Source organism: Copidosoma floridanum, unplaced genomic scaffold (genome assembly GCF_036245765.1).
Source record: "Copidosoma floridanum isolate Cflo_tuat_1 unplaced genomic scaffold, Cflo_Japanese_pri ptg000004l, whole genome shotgun sequence".
NCBI lineage: Eukaryota > Metazoa > Arthropoda > Insecta > Hymenoptera > Encyrtidae > Copidosoma > Copidosoma floridanum.
Genome location: NW_028321881.1, coordinates 20,271,248 through 20,288,956, shown reverse-complemented (window position 1 = coordinate 20,288,956; position 17,709 = coordinate 20,271,248). Strand labels below are relative to the sequence as shown.

General features: G+C 31.1%; 1 protein-coding gene across 1 annotated transcript in view; it reads left to right on the top strand.

Moving 5' to 3' along the window:
* LOC106641725 (trehalase) overlaps window positions 1-17,709 on the top strand; it is a 346,458-nt gene that overhangs the window by 153,784 nt on the left and 174,965 nt on the right. The window contains exon 5 of the mRNA XM_014356239.3: window positions 8,941-9,074. Within this exon, the coding sequence (XP_014211725.2) occupies window positions 8,941-9,074 (134 nt within the window). The remainder of the gene's footprint in view (window positions 1-8,940; window positions 9,075-17,709) is intronic.

Below are 17,709 nucleotides of genomic sequence, written 5' to 3'. Positions count from 1 at the left end.
TTCGATGATTATATTTTGTGAGCCATCATCATCTTTATCGCTATTCAAACGCTTACCGAAAAAGTTATTGAGAAAACATGCAATTCTACACTATGCATCAGCTTTTGGTAAAAATGTATTAACTAATCGCTGGTGAAGAAGCTTATACTTCTAACCTAGAATGCCATGAACAGCCTCTACAACCCATCTTAATTTCATTACATAATGAGATTCATTCGCTTCAGCTGCACTCAAGTTTGGTCTAGTTCCTTTAAGGCAGACATGATAACCTTAAAACCGAGATTTTCTTAACAAGGCACCACATTCCTAAAATCTCTATCTACAATGCAAATTTAATCTTTTCTCATGATTCATCTTTTCTCTAGTTCTTATATCATTTAGACCATTCATTACTTTCTTTATAATGCATCATTTTCTGTGACCAAAAATGGGCCAGGGAGATCAACAACGAATCCATCTGTGGTTTAAATAGTAAAAAGCTAGACCAAAGGATATTTCTTGTGACCTGAATATGATTTTGGTCGGTACTCGTTATTTTTATTTTTTTGATGACTTAGATATATTCCATGAAAAACCAAAGCAAGCTCAGTTATCAAATTGAACAGTTTTTTTGTATGAATGGAAGTGTGATCACGGGCAAGATCTTTTTTTTAAATACTTTTTGCTCCAAATACTCCAGAAAAACATCTTTTTTAAATCAATTAATTACTGACTCACAAAAATTGAAAACTTTTATTTCGTCTTCTACTTTGAAAACAAATGAGAAAAAATTATTGGATAATGCAGTTCGTCATTTAAATAAGCAAATAACTAAAGCCTGCATGACGTCTTTAGAGGTTGATGGTCTCACAGAAACTAATAATTTTCTCACTTTTTGCACTTGATCAGTCGAAAGACTAGTAAAAGAGAGTATTTGTTTTTCGGAAAGCTCTAATAATTTTATTCTTTCTAAAAATTTTTCTGGAACTTCATCTGAAAATTTCTTTAAAAATAAATATATTTCGTCAGCAGTTGAAAAACTAGTAATAATGTATACCTGTATTAGTTTCAGCTCATCATAAAAGAATTGTTTTTAATTAACTATTTAGCACAAACTCGATTTCCATTAAAAATTCAAAGTAAAGATTTTTATTATTTTAAAACACTGCAGTCTTGCAGTTGATGGTAAGCCTTAATTTATTTTTGTTCCTACTGATGCAACATGTTCTGTGAGAAATAAAAGTTTGTTGAAGAGGCAACTTCAACAGGTTAAACTATATGGTAGGTGTTTTTCTTTAGATGTTCTTACTGCTACCTCAAAAATGCTTTCTGCGCTCTGAGAATCAGCCATTTTCAAGCTTGACTGAGTGTTTATTGACTGATCTCCAACACTGGTTGAAGATTCTACTTTCACTGAAGGTTTTCGTGTGCCAAAAAACAAGTCTTTTGTACTTATCGCAGAGTTTAAATACAATTTAAATATTATCCTTATTCAACTGCTCGTAACGGTTTCGACTTCACTAGTAGTGCAGTTGTCTTATGAATTTTAATGTCTTACGTAACCTAATAAAAATAATAATGTAAATAACGATATAGTGCATTTAATTCAATTTCTTTTCGCAATAAGTATTATTGTTTATAATTCTGTTTTTAAAAATTGCATACAACATTTAGTCTACTCACATTTCAGATGTAAAATCACGAAATCCGTGTTAAGGAGATCAAAATACATGAGTAAGCCTATGCAAAAATTTGGATACGAGAAATGTTTTTTACTATCACCGTCGCCTGGACTACTGAATTAAACACTAAAAACATACACCATTGGGGGCATGTTACATCAAATTTATGCATTTAAAATAGTCAAACCGTTGAATAACACTGAAGTACGGTGTTAAAGCAAACATTTAAGGCTTCGTGCGTTCCAAAAAATTGTCAAAGAAATGTGTAACATGCAATTGAAAGTTGTAAAAAAACGTGATTTTTGAGACGTTGAGAATTTTTTACTCAAAAACTACGCATTGTAAAAAAAAATTATGGAAATTTTTTTAGCTCAAAATTGGTCAAAGAAAACAATAACACTTTCTACTTGCACATTTAAACAATTTATCCATTGGATAACAGCAGTTGTTAATAAGTTTTTCTCCCCAGGATTTAGACTTTCCACCCTTAAAATTCGTAATCAGAGAATCAAAATACATAGAAAAAACCTTGGTGGAAGTGTAGAGGCTCATTGGCTATGAGAACCTATTAAGCCCCCTCATTATATTCCTCGTATTCTTTATTTATGTTTCCTTGTTTTTCTTATTTCTCCTATTTGAACCAATATGAGACGTTACTTCCAAGTCGATGTTTCTTTTTTGAAGTACTGGTGCATATTATCCCTCATTATTTTAATTCAACAATATTAAGTATAGTAATAACAGTAATCATTGTACAATATAAAGCTCAGCAGAGAATAACAAGTGTAGAGGATTAGAATGGGAAACGCGTAAGCAACTCGCGAATTATGAACGCGTGAACTTGGCGAAGCGAGGCACCTCAAATAACGTTTTTTGTACCTAAAAAAGACTGTATTTGGTCCTTTGCAGATACAAATAAAATAAAAATTTGTAAAACAATTTCAATGTTCTAAGATCTGGTGGACGATTATTTTTAAGATAATATTCCAGAAATACATTTTTTTTAACTTTTAATTTGATTTAAAATCATTATTTGGCGCAAAGTTAGTAGTTACGGCAGTGAGATTCAACAATATTTAAAAAAATTGCAACAAAAATGTTTATAAACATTTATTTCACCATTGGTTTTGAGATTATGTACCAAAAAAACGAAAAAAGGCTCGAAAAAATGATTCTACTTTTCAGTATGTTTCGGAGCAAAAATTATTTTCAAAATACCATGATTCGAAAGAACTAAAAGAAGTATATTAAAAAGTGTAGTTTAGAAAATAGCCAAAAAATACCTGCGTAACCTAAAGAACCATTGAAAAATTAAAAAAAATCTTATGAGCTCCATTATAATCAAAAGAATTTAAAAAAAATCAGTTTATTACTCTTATAGAATCTACATGTTCTTAAAATTTTTTAAATATTTTAAAATGGTGCATCGAGCAGAAATGATTTTTTTTTCCAAAAAACACGTTTTTTAGGTTAGGAGGTCTGTATCATTACCTAGAGAGCTAAAAATTCATTTGGAGGAGTTATTACTGAAGTACTTTCAAATGGGTAACCCTAATATAAAACGTAGGAAAGTGCAGTTTTTACTATCTTATCCAGTTATAGCCCTTACAAAATGCCTCGTCATTTCCTTTATGAATATTGTCAAAAATGTTTTTAATACCTTCTACAAACATTAAATTATATACTAAGTTTTTTTTCTTCCTTGATTTTTGATCTAATTCAAGACCATTTTGCTACAAGTACCGTGTAATGTATGTTTGATAAATAATTTTTACCCACAAGTTATTTCGGCTGTTATAATAGCATCAACATTGTTTGAAGTCAGGATGTAACGTCATAAAAAGATGAGCATATGCCCAACCTCTTTTTTTGAAAATCTATAGTATACTTACATAAAATAACCTTACCGCAAATGTTATTTTGTCCTGTTTTCTAAAATGAACTGTAATTTTGCATTTCGTAATCTAATAGTATTAATTGATGTCATTTGGTGTTGTATTTTCAAAAATTAAAAAAAACGCTTTTTAATTTTTTATTTTGGATTAACGTTACAGTCATAAATAAATCTAGCTAACCATATTTTCTCTTTATAGTTGATTAACGTATAAACAGATTTCTAAAGAAAAAAACTTTGAATTGTTCAAACAGTTTAAAAAAAAAATGATAAGTTACGTCATTGAGTGTGAATATTGTTTTTGTACACAATTTTTGTATACATTATATAAAGTAAATTGAAATAAATAAATATCATAAAAAGAATAATATGTCTTCTAGTTAGTACGAGTTCTAAGTAATACAAATTACACAAACAGCTTAAAAAAATTTTGAAGGAGTGTGACAGTTATCATTAACATTTAATCGCCTACTTCACAACTTTTAGCGATTTGTACAGTTATTAAATTACATTTTTATGAACCAAGCTACTGAGAGGTAAGGGGAGACATAGAGTCGTGGGAGGTGGGGTAGAGGGGGCATGAGAAAAGAAAAAAAACTTATAAATTGATATCAGTCAAGGTAAAGAGCTCAAAAAGGGGCTAAGGAGGCATTTTAATATGTATGTACATACATCCAAACTAATAATTTGTGGTTTTGTATGTTTTCTGACTATTTCCATATTATTTTGTCTATGGTCTGAAGGATTTTCCCATTTTATGTTTTCCAGCATAGAAAAGTTGGTCATTTCCCTACAAAATTTTGCCAAAAATACAGGAAAAATAGTTTTGTAAAAATCAAAAGTTGGCTTCATTTATTTATTTAATACTTACTAAAAGAAATTCTAGTTTTTTATTTAGTTTTTTGGTTATTTCTCTGCTTCTTACCCTTAGAGAACTTTTTCGAACTCCACTCTTATTGTGATTAAAGTTTATGTTAACTAGATACTTTTGAAAATCTATTATTTATTGTTGATAACTCGTTAATGGCAAGAAAGTGCGAAAAAAAATTTTTTTATACCGAAAAACTTTCGATCAAGAAAAAAAAACTAGTTAATTTGAACAGAACCGTAAAAAAATATAGATATTAAGTTGTATAACAAATAGCTATTTGTAAAATTAAACAATATTTGTCAGTTTTTTGTTGATGAATTTTTCAAACTAAAGCTGCGAAGTGTTATTACAAACTTCAGTGTCATCTTATCAACTTTTTGCTTCGGTAAAAAAACTGTTTTTAATATAAGCAATGAAAACATATAAAAAAAAATTAATTTTGGTTAATCTTGAATTTTTGCCACGAAAAATTTTATATTGCAACTTTAACAGTAGAAAATATATCAGTTAATTTTGTATACTTTTTTTCCAATAAACGTCATTGCATTTTTCATAAAAAACATAAACTGTAGAAAGAAAAAATGCTATAGCTTACTCCGAAGCCGAGGTACAAGAAATCGACGTTTTTATGCAATAACGCACTGATAATTAAATTTTTTATTGCCCAAATATTTGTGTATTATCTTCATGTAATTTGCATCACACTGCCGAAGCATTTTATTAATTTCATTGAACAAGAGTCTTAAAAAAATCAAGAAAGTTGCATTCTAACAGCTGGGGCAGCTCAGCACTTTCATCTGTACCTCTTTCTTGTGACTTGGTGACCAACCTGTTGCAGTGAGCATGGGTCAAAACATGTGCTACGGCTAGCGTTTGAGGTCAGTAAGTTGTTTTACATAATTGCACAGTTACAAACATAGTATTGAACATTGTACTTACTTACACATGTAAAAGGATAACCTTACTCACATATATTTACATGTACGTGTAACTTTTTTTAAAGTAATCATTCAATAACTAGTACACTTTATCTATTCTATGCATCACAATAGTGATATTTATTTCTTGACTTTAGTTTCATGCATATACTTAAGACTTTTACGTTTCTTCGTAAGAAACAGTTTGATGAAGTCTTCACGATCTTACTAAAAAAGTCTTACTTGTGGCTCCCAAATGGTTATTTTTAATTCTAAATTATTTCTATGTTGTCCTATGTTAGGCAAGTATCAACTAAATTTTTAACATCATTTTGAACATTTGGCTACTATCAACTTTAATTTTTATACCGATGCTGTAAAAAATAATCCTCTTGTTTTATTTATTTAGATTCAGGTTACTGCTTTTTTCTATTAATGTTAAAGTTAATGTACTTATTATTCACTTATAGTATGATAAATTTTTTTGTACGGTTTAGTACGTAGCTTCTAAAGTGTAAATTTCTGTAGGCTCTTTGAATTTTTCTGTTGAGTGTTTTAAAGGGCATGTACTTTGGACCATGAAGTTATCACATTAAATTGAATGTGAAAGGTGACAGTCATTGGTCTTATTCGCTACGTGCACAATTTTGAAGCAGCGCTACCGAGGGAAAAACGAGAACTATTGGTCGGATACAGCAGAAGGCAATATTCGCGATATGTGCTTGATACCTATAGGAACGCAGCACCTCGATAGATACACGAAAGGTTCTGTGTTTATTATACCACAAATTAATACAATGTCTCAAGTGGTACAATCCTACGTGAATAACTAAAGACAAAATTTGTACTACAAGCACTATAAGCGCTTGAGTATTACGTCAACACAAGTCCGTGTACTGTGTGATACGTGATACGTTTTATTAGTTTGCAATGTAGTCAACACAGACCTCCTCTGACCAATCAGAGAGCTCCATTAGCCCTATACCGGCGTGTTCACACAGTATGTACACACGTTCGTACGATACGCTTAGAGGATCAGGCCCCAGCTAAAAACTCTAAGAAATACACAGTATACGATGTATTTCATTGCGTTTTTAAAATTAACATGCATGAGTAAAATATGTACATACTACTCATAATTTTATTAAAAATTTAACCCTTAGAATGGTTGTCGATGTATAAACACATAACTTTCTGATGATAGTAATGCTTAGTAGTCTGCTAGCAGAAGACAAACATATCGTTTAGTTTCACATATTAGCACAGGTATTGCTGCGATCGCTTTTTCAGCTTCTGCACGTAGCGAATATTTACCAGCCGCACATCCACAGCATTATGTTGTAGTTTTTTAATATTTAGTTTTCCTAAAGTCTTTCTATGAACACTTAGCGTCTACAGTGTGTTTTTTTGCATATTTTTTACTTCCATTTCTTGTTTATAACTTACTTGAGCTGTTCTATCATCACTTGTGTTTGTTTCCCTCTCTGAGAGTTGTATGACTAATACTGTGTGTAAAGCCTTTTTAACTACTAAATCTTTTGTCTCACAACCCGCTTTTAATTCTTTTATAAACTCATTTGAACACTAACTAGTAGATTGTTGAAAATTTTTATAGTTACACGTAACACTGACATTTGTGAAAACATTGCAAATTCTTGAATCTCTTCATCTGCTTGCTCTTCCCTAAAACTTAATTTCAAATTTTTTAAAAATATTTAACGTTGTTGTCTCATACAATTTTTTTCAATTCTTTGTTACCTTTTTTGTATAGATTTCTTGTGGCTTACTATTGCATTAATAATTAAATGCATTTTTTTCTGATTCACTGGTTAAAAACATAGTTTCCAGCATCTAGTGTCAGGATATTGAAAATGCCTTGAAGATGTTGTATTAAAACGTCCAAGTCAAATAGATTTCATTTTTCACAATTTTTATACTTTTGCAGCTGTGGATTCAATGCTACTATAGTTTCCAATGGTGTATTTTTTTTTTTTTTTTTTTTTTTTAAATTGAAAGGAGGATGTAGAATAAGTCTGGTACCACTACTGGTAGGTTGTCAATTTTTCTGTAATAAATAGAAAGATGTTCTAGTTGCCCGTTTCTCGTGTATGTATAGTTTTATAATTTACGACTAAAAGTAACATACAGTAATAATTATATTTATTTTTTAATAAAAGAAATAAACAAGTACTTAGTTCTCTCGTGTAATCTTTGAGCAGTCTGACTCAATTAGAAAATTGCAAGCGACTGACCGTACATCTAATTTTAATCAGACATTTTACGTCATTCTTTTACCATCTCACAATCATACTTAGAACTCATCACGCGTATCTACGTGTATAGCAACACTGATCTAACTACTCTATGTATACGCATCCATCGCTTCTAATTGTAAATTAATTGTTTTGTACTAGCTTCCGAGGTAAGTAAATTTCTTTTGCCTAAACAAATAATGTCAAGGACTATACATATTTAAACATTAAACTATAAGAGCTTTCTATTACGTTTCAAGCAAACACATAATCGTTGCTTAAGATCTTACAATGTAAATAGTTTAAAAACATGATTACAACAAGTAGCATAAAACGTAACTAATAACATCACAGACAAAAACACCATTTCCCAAAGATGTATGTTTTAAAATATTTCTCAGTAACTTTTATTCTATAGGTAAAATGCACTTATTATATTTTCGTCACAAATGCGTCAGAAAATTTCAAAGTTCCATGGATAAGACTATGTTTGATCACGTATTCTGATATGCAAGGCAACAGAAGATTTCTTCACTTAGCTAAAAAAATAATATAATACTAATAGTCAACATGCATTTGGTTAGGTTTTCTACAACGGCAGGTCAATTTGTTAACTGGCCAGAATAAAAACAAGTTAGCAAGCTTTATTATAGAAAAAATCAATGGAAAGACACTTTCGTACGAAGACAGACGATATAAACAAAGCAAAAGCTGTGATACTTTTACCCATAACGTACCCATAATTATACTGGCACGATAAGTAATTGTGATCAAGTCAATAATGCGAAGTGTCACCTATTTTAATCTTTTCATGATGTTAGATCATTTTTTTTCAGTTCATGTAGAGAGTGAAAGATTAACTCCTTTTCTTTACTTTTATTTTCTATGTCATATAAAATGAATCTATAAGTTTCCCCGTACTCAGAGCTGTTAATTACAATCATTTCCTTTTATATTTTCTCAACAGCAATCAACAATGAAAAGTTACAGTGAAAAAACGTTTTTTGTTGACAACACTTTATGAATTACATTTGGTTGAATATTTTTACTATTTTACTTTCCAATTATTAAAGGACTTGTTATTAGTAATACTGTCACTCAATCAATTTTTTAATGGAGACTACTTGCTTTCTTTGAACATTTTAAGCCCTTATTTTGTTTTTATTTTCGTCTTTTATTTTCTTTTCCTTCGAAAGCTGCAAATCTTACATTGAAAAATAGTGTCTGAATTTTTCAGCTGTTAACAAATGCAATACTTAAAAAACTTCATTAGTAAGTTATTTATGTGGAGCAGAAAATCAAAATAAATTTCATAAAATTATAATGTGAATTTAATGTTTGACAGGGAAGACTTCTTGACGAGCCAAAGTTTTCGGACCCTGGAGGAGAAAGACAACTATTATGCAGAGTTAAAGACTGCGGCAGAGACGGGCTGGGATTTTTCAAGTCGATGGTTTATTCTCAATGGCACAAACAAAGGTTGTAAAAAAATATGGGGGTGGGAATAAGGAAAGAGTAAGAGTAAACGATAAAAATAAAAATAGATAAAGACTCATCCTTAGTTTATTATACTTGGATTACAAGCTTAATGTAGTATCAGAAATCTACGTTACTGTCCCAGCCTTAATATAAAATATATTGTTGAAGTATAACAGTATAATAAACAAATCTTCTAGTAGATAACATTCATCATTACGTATCTAATAACAAAATACATGACATGAAAGGTGTTCAGTAAATTAGCAAAAATCTTGACTCCACTAACTACTGAATGCACATAAATATTTAGAAATAGAATTTTATTTGAATGCCCATAGTTAAATTTAATTGAAAGCTCATAAAAATTAGAAAGAGTATGGTAAGATTCGTAAAATGCCTTGACTGTTGCTTAAACAAAAAGGAATACCAGCTGTTATGGATCCAAATTATGTAGATACTTGATTTTTTTTCTCTAAAAACACTGAAAATATTTTGGTCATAACATTTTTAGTGTTGACGCAAAAAAACCTTTCCTATACTCTAGGTGGAATTAAATCAATAGATGAATTTTAATAACTCATAATGTCAAGACTGTATGAATCTATCACACCTCTGGCTAGTAGGCCAAATCCACTGATTTCATGTCCATAACTTTTACCCTAAAAAGTTAGTTATGTTTCTAATGCAGCAGACATCGATGATTTCAATTCCGATTGGAATTGAATTACCACCTATTTTCGTACATTAGAAATATGTTTCAATAAAAAACAAACATATTTTATTTCGATATTCTGCCAATACTTGTACTTTCTCTCTTATTTAAAACTGATGGAGTTATCTGCCTCCTAAGCATGCAGCTAAGCAGGGTGAAAAATAAGATTCCTTCCTGGGTGTGCATCTTGCATGCATTGAACCACTGCTGCTGCTGCTTAAAGACAATTTTAGTAATGCAGTTGTCTCCCATTATTACAATGTCCATAGATGCTACACCGAATAAAAATACGTTTGCTGTCCTGGTTTTCAGGGTAGCATGCTGTCTTGCAGGCATACTGATCCTGTGGCAACATTTCAAAGATAACTTTCAAAGGTAAACAATAAATTTGTTTAACCTTTCCAAATGCATCTATACTGTAATATGGGCGCTTTGGTAGATTTTCTTACCCCATTCATCTACATTATCATAGCGAATAGGAAGGCTTTATATGCGCAACAGAGAACATATATATGTACTAAAAAAAAATTAGAAGCAGCAGAACTTATAAGTGTACCGTATCAGCAAACCTTTTATTTCTGTACAGTAGACGATAATATAAAAGAATATCTCAGTTCTGTGCAGCTTAATATATGTAATTACCCATATATTACTATCAAATATTGGTTTTTGCTTTTAGTTACTTTGTTTGAGAGTTAATTTCAAATGTCACCGTATTAAGTCAAGGGGTATAAGTGTAAATAAAAAAAGTATAAATAAGCAGCCCTACCAAATGATGCAATACAGCAAGAAAATGAAACAGACTTTTAGTACAAGAAAAATTTTGAAAACTGAACTGACATATCTTTATTGCCCTTAATTTCAGACAAAACTATTCGTTTAATTTCTTTAGTATTAGCATTTGCTATGACTGTCAATAAATCTTAAGCTAAAGTTTGAGAATTATGGCTTGTATCTATAAGATCTAAACTTTCTGAGTCAATAACATGTTGTATTATCAAAAAACGAAGATTAAAATATTTTTGTTCCTGTAATTAATTTATTTTTATAGTTTTTATAAAAATTTAAACTAAGAACAATGTAAAAGTAAAAAACATTAATTTGAATTGAATTTTAATTAGTATATAAAAACCACCATTAATAAGTTATCATGCCGCTTCCTCAAGATCTTCTGTTGTGTCTTTCATTTTAAAAAGTATCTTGTATTTCAATACCTCTTATGTAATTATTTAAGAAATAAAGTTTCATTTTTTAAAACGCAACTTTTATATAAATAGTAAAATTTTTGGTGAACGAAAAATAGAAATCAAAATGGGGTTTTTTAAAATAAATAAATAAATACACAAAATTTAGGTAACATTACCAGACAATACTTATTTTCTTGAAGACTTTTATTCAAAATACCACATTTATAAGGCGAAGCCGTGCGCGTGTTCGAGGATCGTCGTGTCCTCCCGTAATTATCGCTCGGTGTCTTGATTTAATAGTGCTTGAGTGTCTTAATAACGCCCGACCCTCTTGATAATGCTCGACTGTCCGACTGCCGCGATTTGAGGCTCGCTGGGTCTTATATTGCCTTGTTCCCCTCCTGTTGATGCCCTCTTGCTAAAGTAGCCTCGCTGTTACCAGAAAAAATCAGTATGGTATGCCTTGCATTTCGTACGTAATCCGTCAGAGGCCGTGACGTCGTTGCCCTCGACGACGCTGACTTTTTAATCTATTCAATGTAGACTGTAGACTTGTTTGCAATTGTGCATGTGTGTGCTGTGCTGTATTCTGTTGTCTATGTTGTTTATGTTGTTTAGTATTTCACACTAATCCTTCCATTCAATTGTAAAGAACTGCTATTCTCTTTACATAAATATTTTTGCTCTTCTGATCATTCAGTTTCCTTTCTTTGTGTTATATAATAACAATATTAATTGTGTATGGGCTTTGCCTTATATTATATTTATATACAAAATTTTCACGAATTGGGCGTCTGCTAAAGACTACTTTACATTAACTGTTGTTTTACATACAAAATAAAAAATTTGGAATTATACATGTTTATTATACAAAAAAAAGTCTATACAAATTTCTTACCATCAGTATTACAGAGAGAAAAAAATTCTTTCTTGTCTTTATCCTATGGACTGTACCCCAATACAGTCGAGTGACTCATGGCGCTCGTACTTATCTTCGTATTAATTTATTTCATGTGTTGTGACATGTCATATCCTACGGACTGCGCCTCCTGATACAGTGGAGCGACTCCCGGCGCTCACTCTTGTGTGCTTATAATTGTTATTATCGTTGTTCTTAGAATTCTCATTATTATGATTATTATTATGCTTATTATTATTATTATTATTATTATTAGTATGCTTATTATTATTATTATTATTATTATTATTATTATTATTATTATTATTATTATTATTATTATGGATACAGTAACCGTGTATTGTGATTGACGATAGGTTTTTTTAATACAATTAATTTTAACATTACTTTCTCGATATTACATATTTTGAGAAAAAAGTCATATAGACTGCGCACCCGATATAGTCGAGTGATTCTTGGCACTCATACTCGTTTGCTTGCAAATTTGAATCATGTGTCACGCCAATGGTAACTCTATTACTCGTCTAGAGGGTTGCTGTCGCCTCTCTGCTTGGAGTTGTACTATTGGCGTAATCTGAACTGCTTCGTATTTCTTTTGGAGTTCTTTGTTTTCCTGTGATCATTCTATAACATATCATTAGTAGGACCCCCCGATGAAGAAGGCACTTATACATAAGAAAAAATTCCCCATTCCTGAATTTATTATTCCTGTAATAAATAAAACTGTAAGCTACTAGTTGTTAATTCTAGTTTCTGCCCACAAGCACGTGTTTTAGTCTGTAGTCCGTGTGCTAAATATTTACTCAGACACTATGTTAACTCTATCAATAGCTGTCTATTTGAGTGTATTACTGTATGTACCATACCCTTTTTTTTTTTTTTTTTTTTTTTTTTTTTTTTAACAAAGTTCTTTATGGGCTTAAATTTTAAAAACGACAGATTTGTATAAAACTAATGTCGCTTACCGGAAGTCTCTTTCTCCTGATTTATTGTATTTCCCCCCTACCCCGTTGCCCTTACCATCAGTCCCTTACACACTTCCCCTTATCCTACACGGAGAAAGAGTTGGAAGAGGTGATGTGCGTGTGGTGATACAGCAGCGTCCTCTCACATTGGTTTCAGTGCGTTCCTACTTAGCATACCGTGGCTGCCCTCAAAAGTGGGAGAGCTACTACCCCACTCATACAGTAGCGCTGTTGCCCCGTATGGTGCAGTTACTGTACTAAATATCTGAGACAAAGGCTTTCTTATCAACTGAGAGAGCTGGTCACTTTAATATAGCTTTCCTTTGAGTGCAACAACACCTGGTGCATAAGACTTTTGGTTATTATTTTGACGAAGACGAAAAGAAGCAGTTTATGTGTTTATTTATGTATGTACGAAAGCAGTCTATCAATATACATCAGAATCACAAATCATTCTGGTAATATATGAATGAAAAATCTGTTGTCTTTAGAAAAGGTGGATGTTGAAAAAAAGCCTGCATATTTAAATTCATGATGGGTTTAGTATAAGTATAAATGACTTGAATTTTTAATTTCAAATATGTTTTTCAACAATTATGACGTGGATATATCTGTACATAGAATATGAAAATAAAATGGCATGTGACTGCCTTAAAAATACAAATATAGGTTATAGACATGTTATGACTGAAAAATTCTATAAAAATGCAAAATTTAAGCTATCATGCGTATATGAGTAGTCATGTTTTAGATTTTGTTTATTGTGAGAAATTAGAAAAGTGTTGTTGACTCTTCGAAACCCCTTTCAAAAGAGAAATAAAGTTTCAGGTTGCTGACACAATTCATGAAAATTCAAATTCCATGTCAATTTTTTTCTAAGCTACTTACAAATATAACAAGAAAGAAAACAGCGGTTTCAAATCCATTACTCAAAAAAACAAAATGTACAAGTGACTTGGATGCTCAGAAAAAAAGTTAAATTTGGATGGTACCAGACAGTTTGCAAGAGTTTTGAGCTTTAAAACTCTGAACAAGTTTAATTTGTACTTTCCTTAAATTTTTCTCTTTATATACCCTTTATATACCCTATACCATGATTTTTTGAGATCAAAAAGCCAGTGTGTGACATGTACAGAAAGGAAGATTCACCATCTATTAAAATTGAACCAGTTCAGGGATCACAAATTCAAAATTCTAGCATGCGGTCATTACCACCTAAATCGAACTTTTTTCCTGAGCACTAGTACAATTAATTTTTTGAAGTAAAAATGCATTATGAACAATTGTCAACTCTTGTGATTATTGGCTGGGAGGCCAAGTATAACAGTATGCAAGAGTCAAAATTATATTTGTAAAAATATTTTGTAAAAACACTCTCCAAGGCAGAGATTTAAACCCTCGACCTCCTGTATACGAGTCGAGTACCTTATCCACTCTGCCAAGAGCGCTGCCGACTATAGAATCTCGGTTTCTTATACTTATCGTGTGGTTCGTAACTTATTTTTCATTTTCATATGAATTCACTAATAATACATTCAATTAATGATGAATTATTTATTTGATTATTTATTTAAACAAAGTTATTTATGTCGCGTGCTTGGGGGGCTGGAACTTTAAAAACGACAGATTTGCATAAAACGAAAGTTGCTTACTACAAGACTCTTCCTCCTGAAAGAAAATTTTTTTTCCAAATAATAAATTTAAAAAAAAAATTTAATTAGCATAAATATGATTATGTAGATTAAATCGAGTAAGGTGCGTTATTACGCATTACATATAAGTATTTTATGCATTTGATGCATAAAATACCGACCGATTTTTTTTAAGCTTGATGTTTTTTTGGCATTCAAACAATGCTAATAATAACTGTTATAAATAAATTATTCGATAAATAAATAAATTATAAAAATAAATATGTACAATAGAGTTGCAGAACGTAACAATCGTTTTTAAGGGCGCTTATTTCGAATTTGACAAACAAATTATGTTACAATGTCACATAATTATATAAATATAGTAATTTACTAAATCAATAATAAATAAATTATGCAAGATTATTATATATGTATACTTCGAGTTACATATCATTTAAATGGTTTTTAAGGGCACCTATTTTGAATTTGATAAACAAATAATGGCAAAATGTCATTATATAATCATATAAAAATGAAACAAAAATTGTATTAACTGACTATACAACTACAAAAAAATAAGTGAGAAAAAAAATTAATGAGATGAAATATGAAAATGAAATGAAATGAAATGAAAAAAGACATAAAAAAATACAGTGGAAAAAAAAAGAAACAAAAAAGGGAATGAAAAAAGAAGATTAAATAGAAAAATAAAAAAAAAGAAGTAAAATAAAGGAAATACAAAAAAATGAAAAAAAAATTAATGAACTGACATAAAAAAATAATGAAATGAAATATTAAAAAAATTAAAACAAAAAATGAAAAAAAAAGAAACAAATAAAAAGAAACAAACCAGGGGGTATCAATGGGTCATGGGATCCACGGTAAGAACGAAGTTCTTCAAACATGACATGAGTATAAAGACACACAATTTCTCAGGTAACAAGGGGGTCGCCAGACCCATAGGAAGAACGAAGCTCTATAAAAATAAGTAATGTAGTCTTCCATGTAGTTCACTGAAACAAAAACATGAAGAACAAATGAAAAAAAAAAAAGAAAATTTAGTTCAGTACTCACGATAAATGAACTTCAAGAGTACGTCATGCATAAATACAGAACTCACAATGTTGAACCATCGTAAGTACTAAACTCAATTTTTTAATTTTTTTTTATTCGTTTTTAATGTGTGACATGTACAGAAAGGAAGATTCACCATCTATTAAAATTGAACCAGTTCAGGGATTAAAAATTCAAAATTCTAGCATGTGGTCATTACCACCTAAATTAAACTTTTTTCCTGGGCACTAGTACAATTAATTTTTTAGAGTAAAAAGTACCAGTTCAACAGTTATGACTAACAACCACATTTTAACAAGACTTAGTGAAGTAAATAATAATAATGCTGTAGAAATTTCCAAAAAAAATGCCAAAATACAACAAATTAAGTAACATCATACGAGGGTGGATTGATAAGTTTCCGGCCTGACCAAGAGATGGTGCCACTAGGCCTACCTTGAGGTGGTGTTCTATAGTACCATCCTTAGATAGCTTATAGCTATAGTTTCAGTTCGATCGCCATGTTAGTTTAGGTTTGAGAGCACGCTGAACAAGACGCCTCTGTGTTTTTCGTAGAAATAAAAAAGCTGGAAAATCGTGCTGTCATCAAATACTTTTATTTGAAGGGGTTAAAGCCGAAGGAAATTAGAGAAGAGATGGACTCAACACTGGGGACATCCTCCCCATCATATTCAACTGTTAAACAGTGGGTTTCCGAGTTTAAAAAGGGTCGTGTGAGCACCTCTGATGAGCCTCGCTCGGGACGCCCCATTGAGGTCACAACTCCAGATATGATCGAAAAAATCCATTAAATAGTGCTGAAAGACTGCAGATTAAAAGTGCGTAAGATAGCTGAGACCTGTAAGATGTCATATGAACGCGTACAAAATATTTTGCACCAACATTTGTACATGGAAAAGCTCTGTGCAAGATGGGTGCCACGTTTGCTAACAGTCGACCAAAAATTGATTCAAAAGAACATTTCTACCGCCAATTTGGCGTTGTATAAGCGTAATCCAAGCGAATTTTTGCGTCGATTCGTAACCGTTGATGAAACTTGGGTCCACCACTAAACTCCTGAAACTAAAGAACAGTCTAAACAGTGGATTGGACCAGGGGAACCAACTCCAAAGAAGGCAAAAACAATTTTTTCGGCGAACAAGGTTATGGCTACTGTTTTTTGGGATGCAAGAAGTATTATATACATTGATTACCTTGAAAAGGGTAAAACTATCACTGGTCAATACTACGCAGACTTATTGTTACGTTTGAGCCACGAAGTGAAAATTAAACGACCTCATCTGGCGAAGAAAAAAATCTTGTTTCATCACGATAATGCACCAGCGCATACGTCAATCGTTGCGATGGCTAAAATCAACGATCTGAAGTTTGAATTGATGCCGCACCCTCTCTACTCTCCAGACCTAGCCCCGAGTGACTATTATCTGCTTCCTAACTTAAAAAAATGGCTTCGCGGTAAGAGATTTGCGGACAATGAAGAAGTAATCGAAGCTGTAAATGGGTATTTTGAGGAGCTTGACGAATCAGTCTATAGATATGGCATTACTAGACTAGAACACCGCTATGAGAAATGTATCAGCCTTGGAGGAGATTATGTTGAGAAATAAAAAAAAAAAATTCTTAAAAACGTTGTTTTTCTTGGCCAGGCCAGAAACTTATCAATCCACCTACAAATATAAAAAGATTAGACAGATTTCTTGGATAATACTATTATATTACTCCAAATCTAATGTGACAGCTGACCGGTGAAACCTACAAGCGATAGGAGTGTTGAAGAAGAGAAAAAGTTTGTACGCTTTCAGTAAATATGTGTGTATATGTAAATGTATATGTATATATACATACGTTTACACTATCAGAGCTTCGCCCCCAACCCACATATTGTTACTCATTTAACGTTTCAATACCAAAAATAGATGCTTCATAGAAACATAAAAAATGATAGAAATCATATTCTATAAATAGATATTTAATACATCTTTTATTTAATAAAACAGTAACTAAAAAAATATTTTCAAAATTATATGTCAACAGATTTACGAAACTTTAGTTATAATTATGGACGTTAAAGTTTTAAAAACATAAATAACTATAAATAAGAAAATGCATCTGTATTACCTTTTATTGCATACAAAAAATAATAT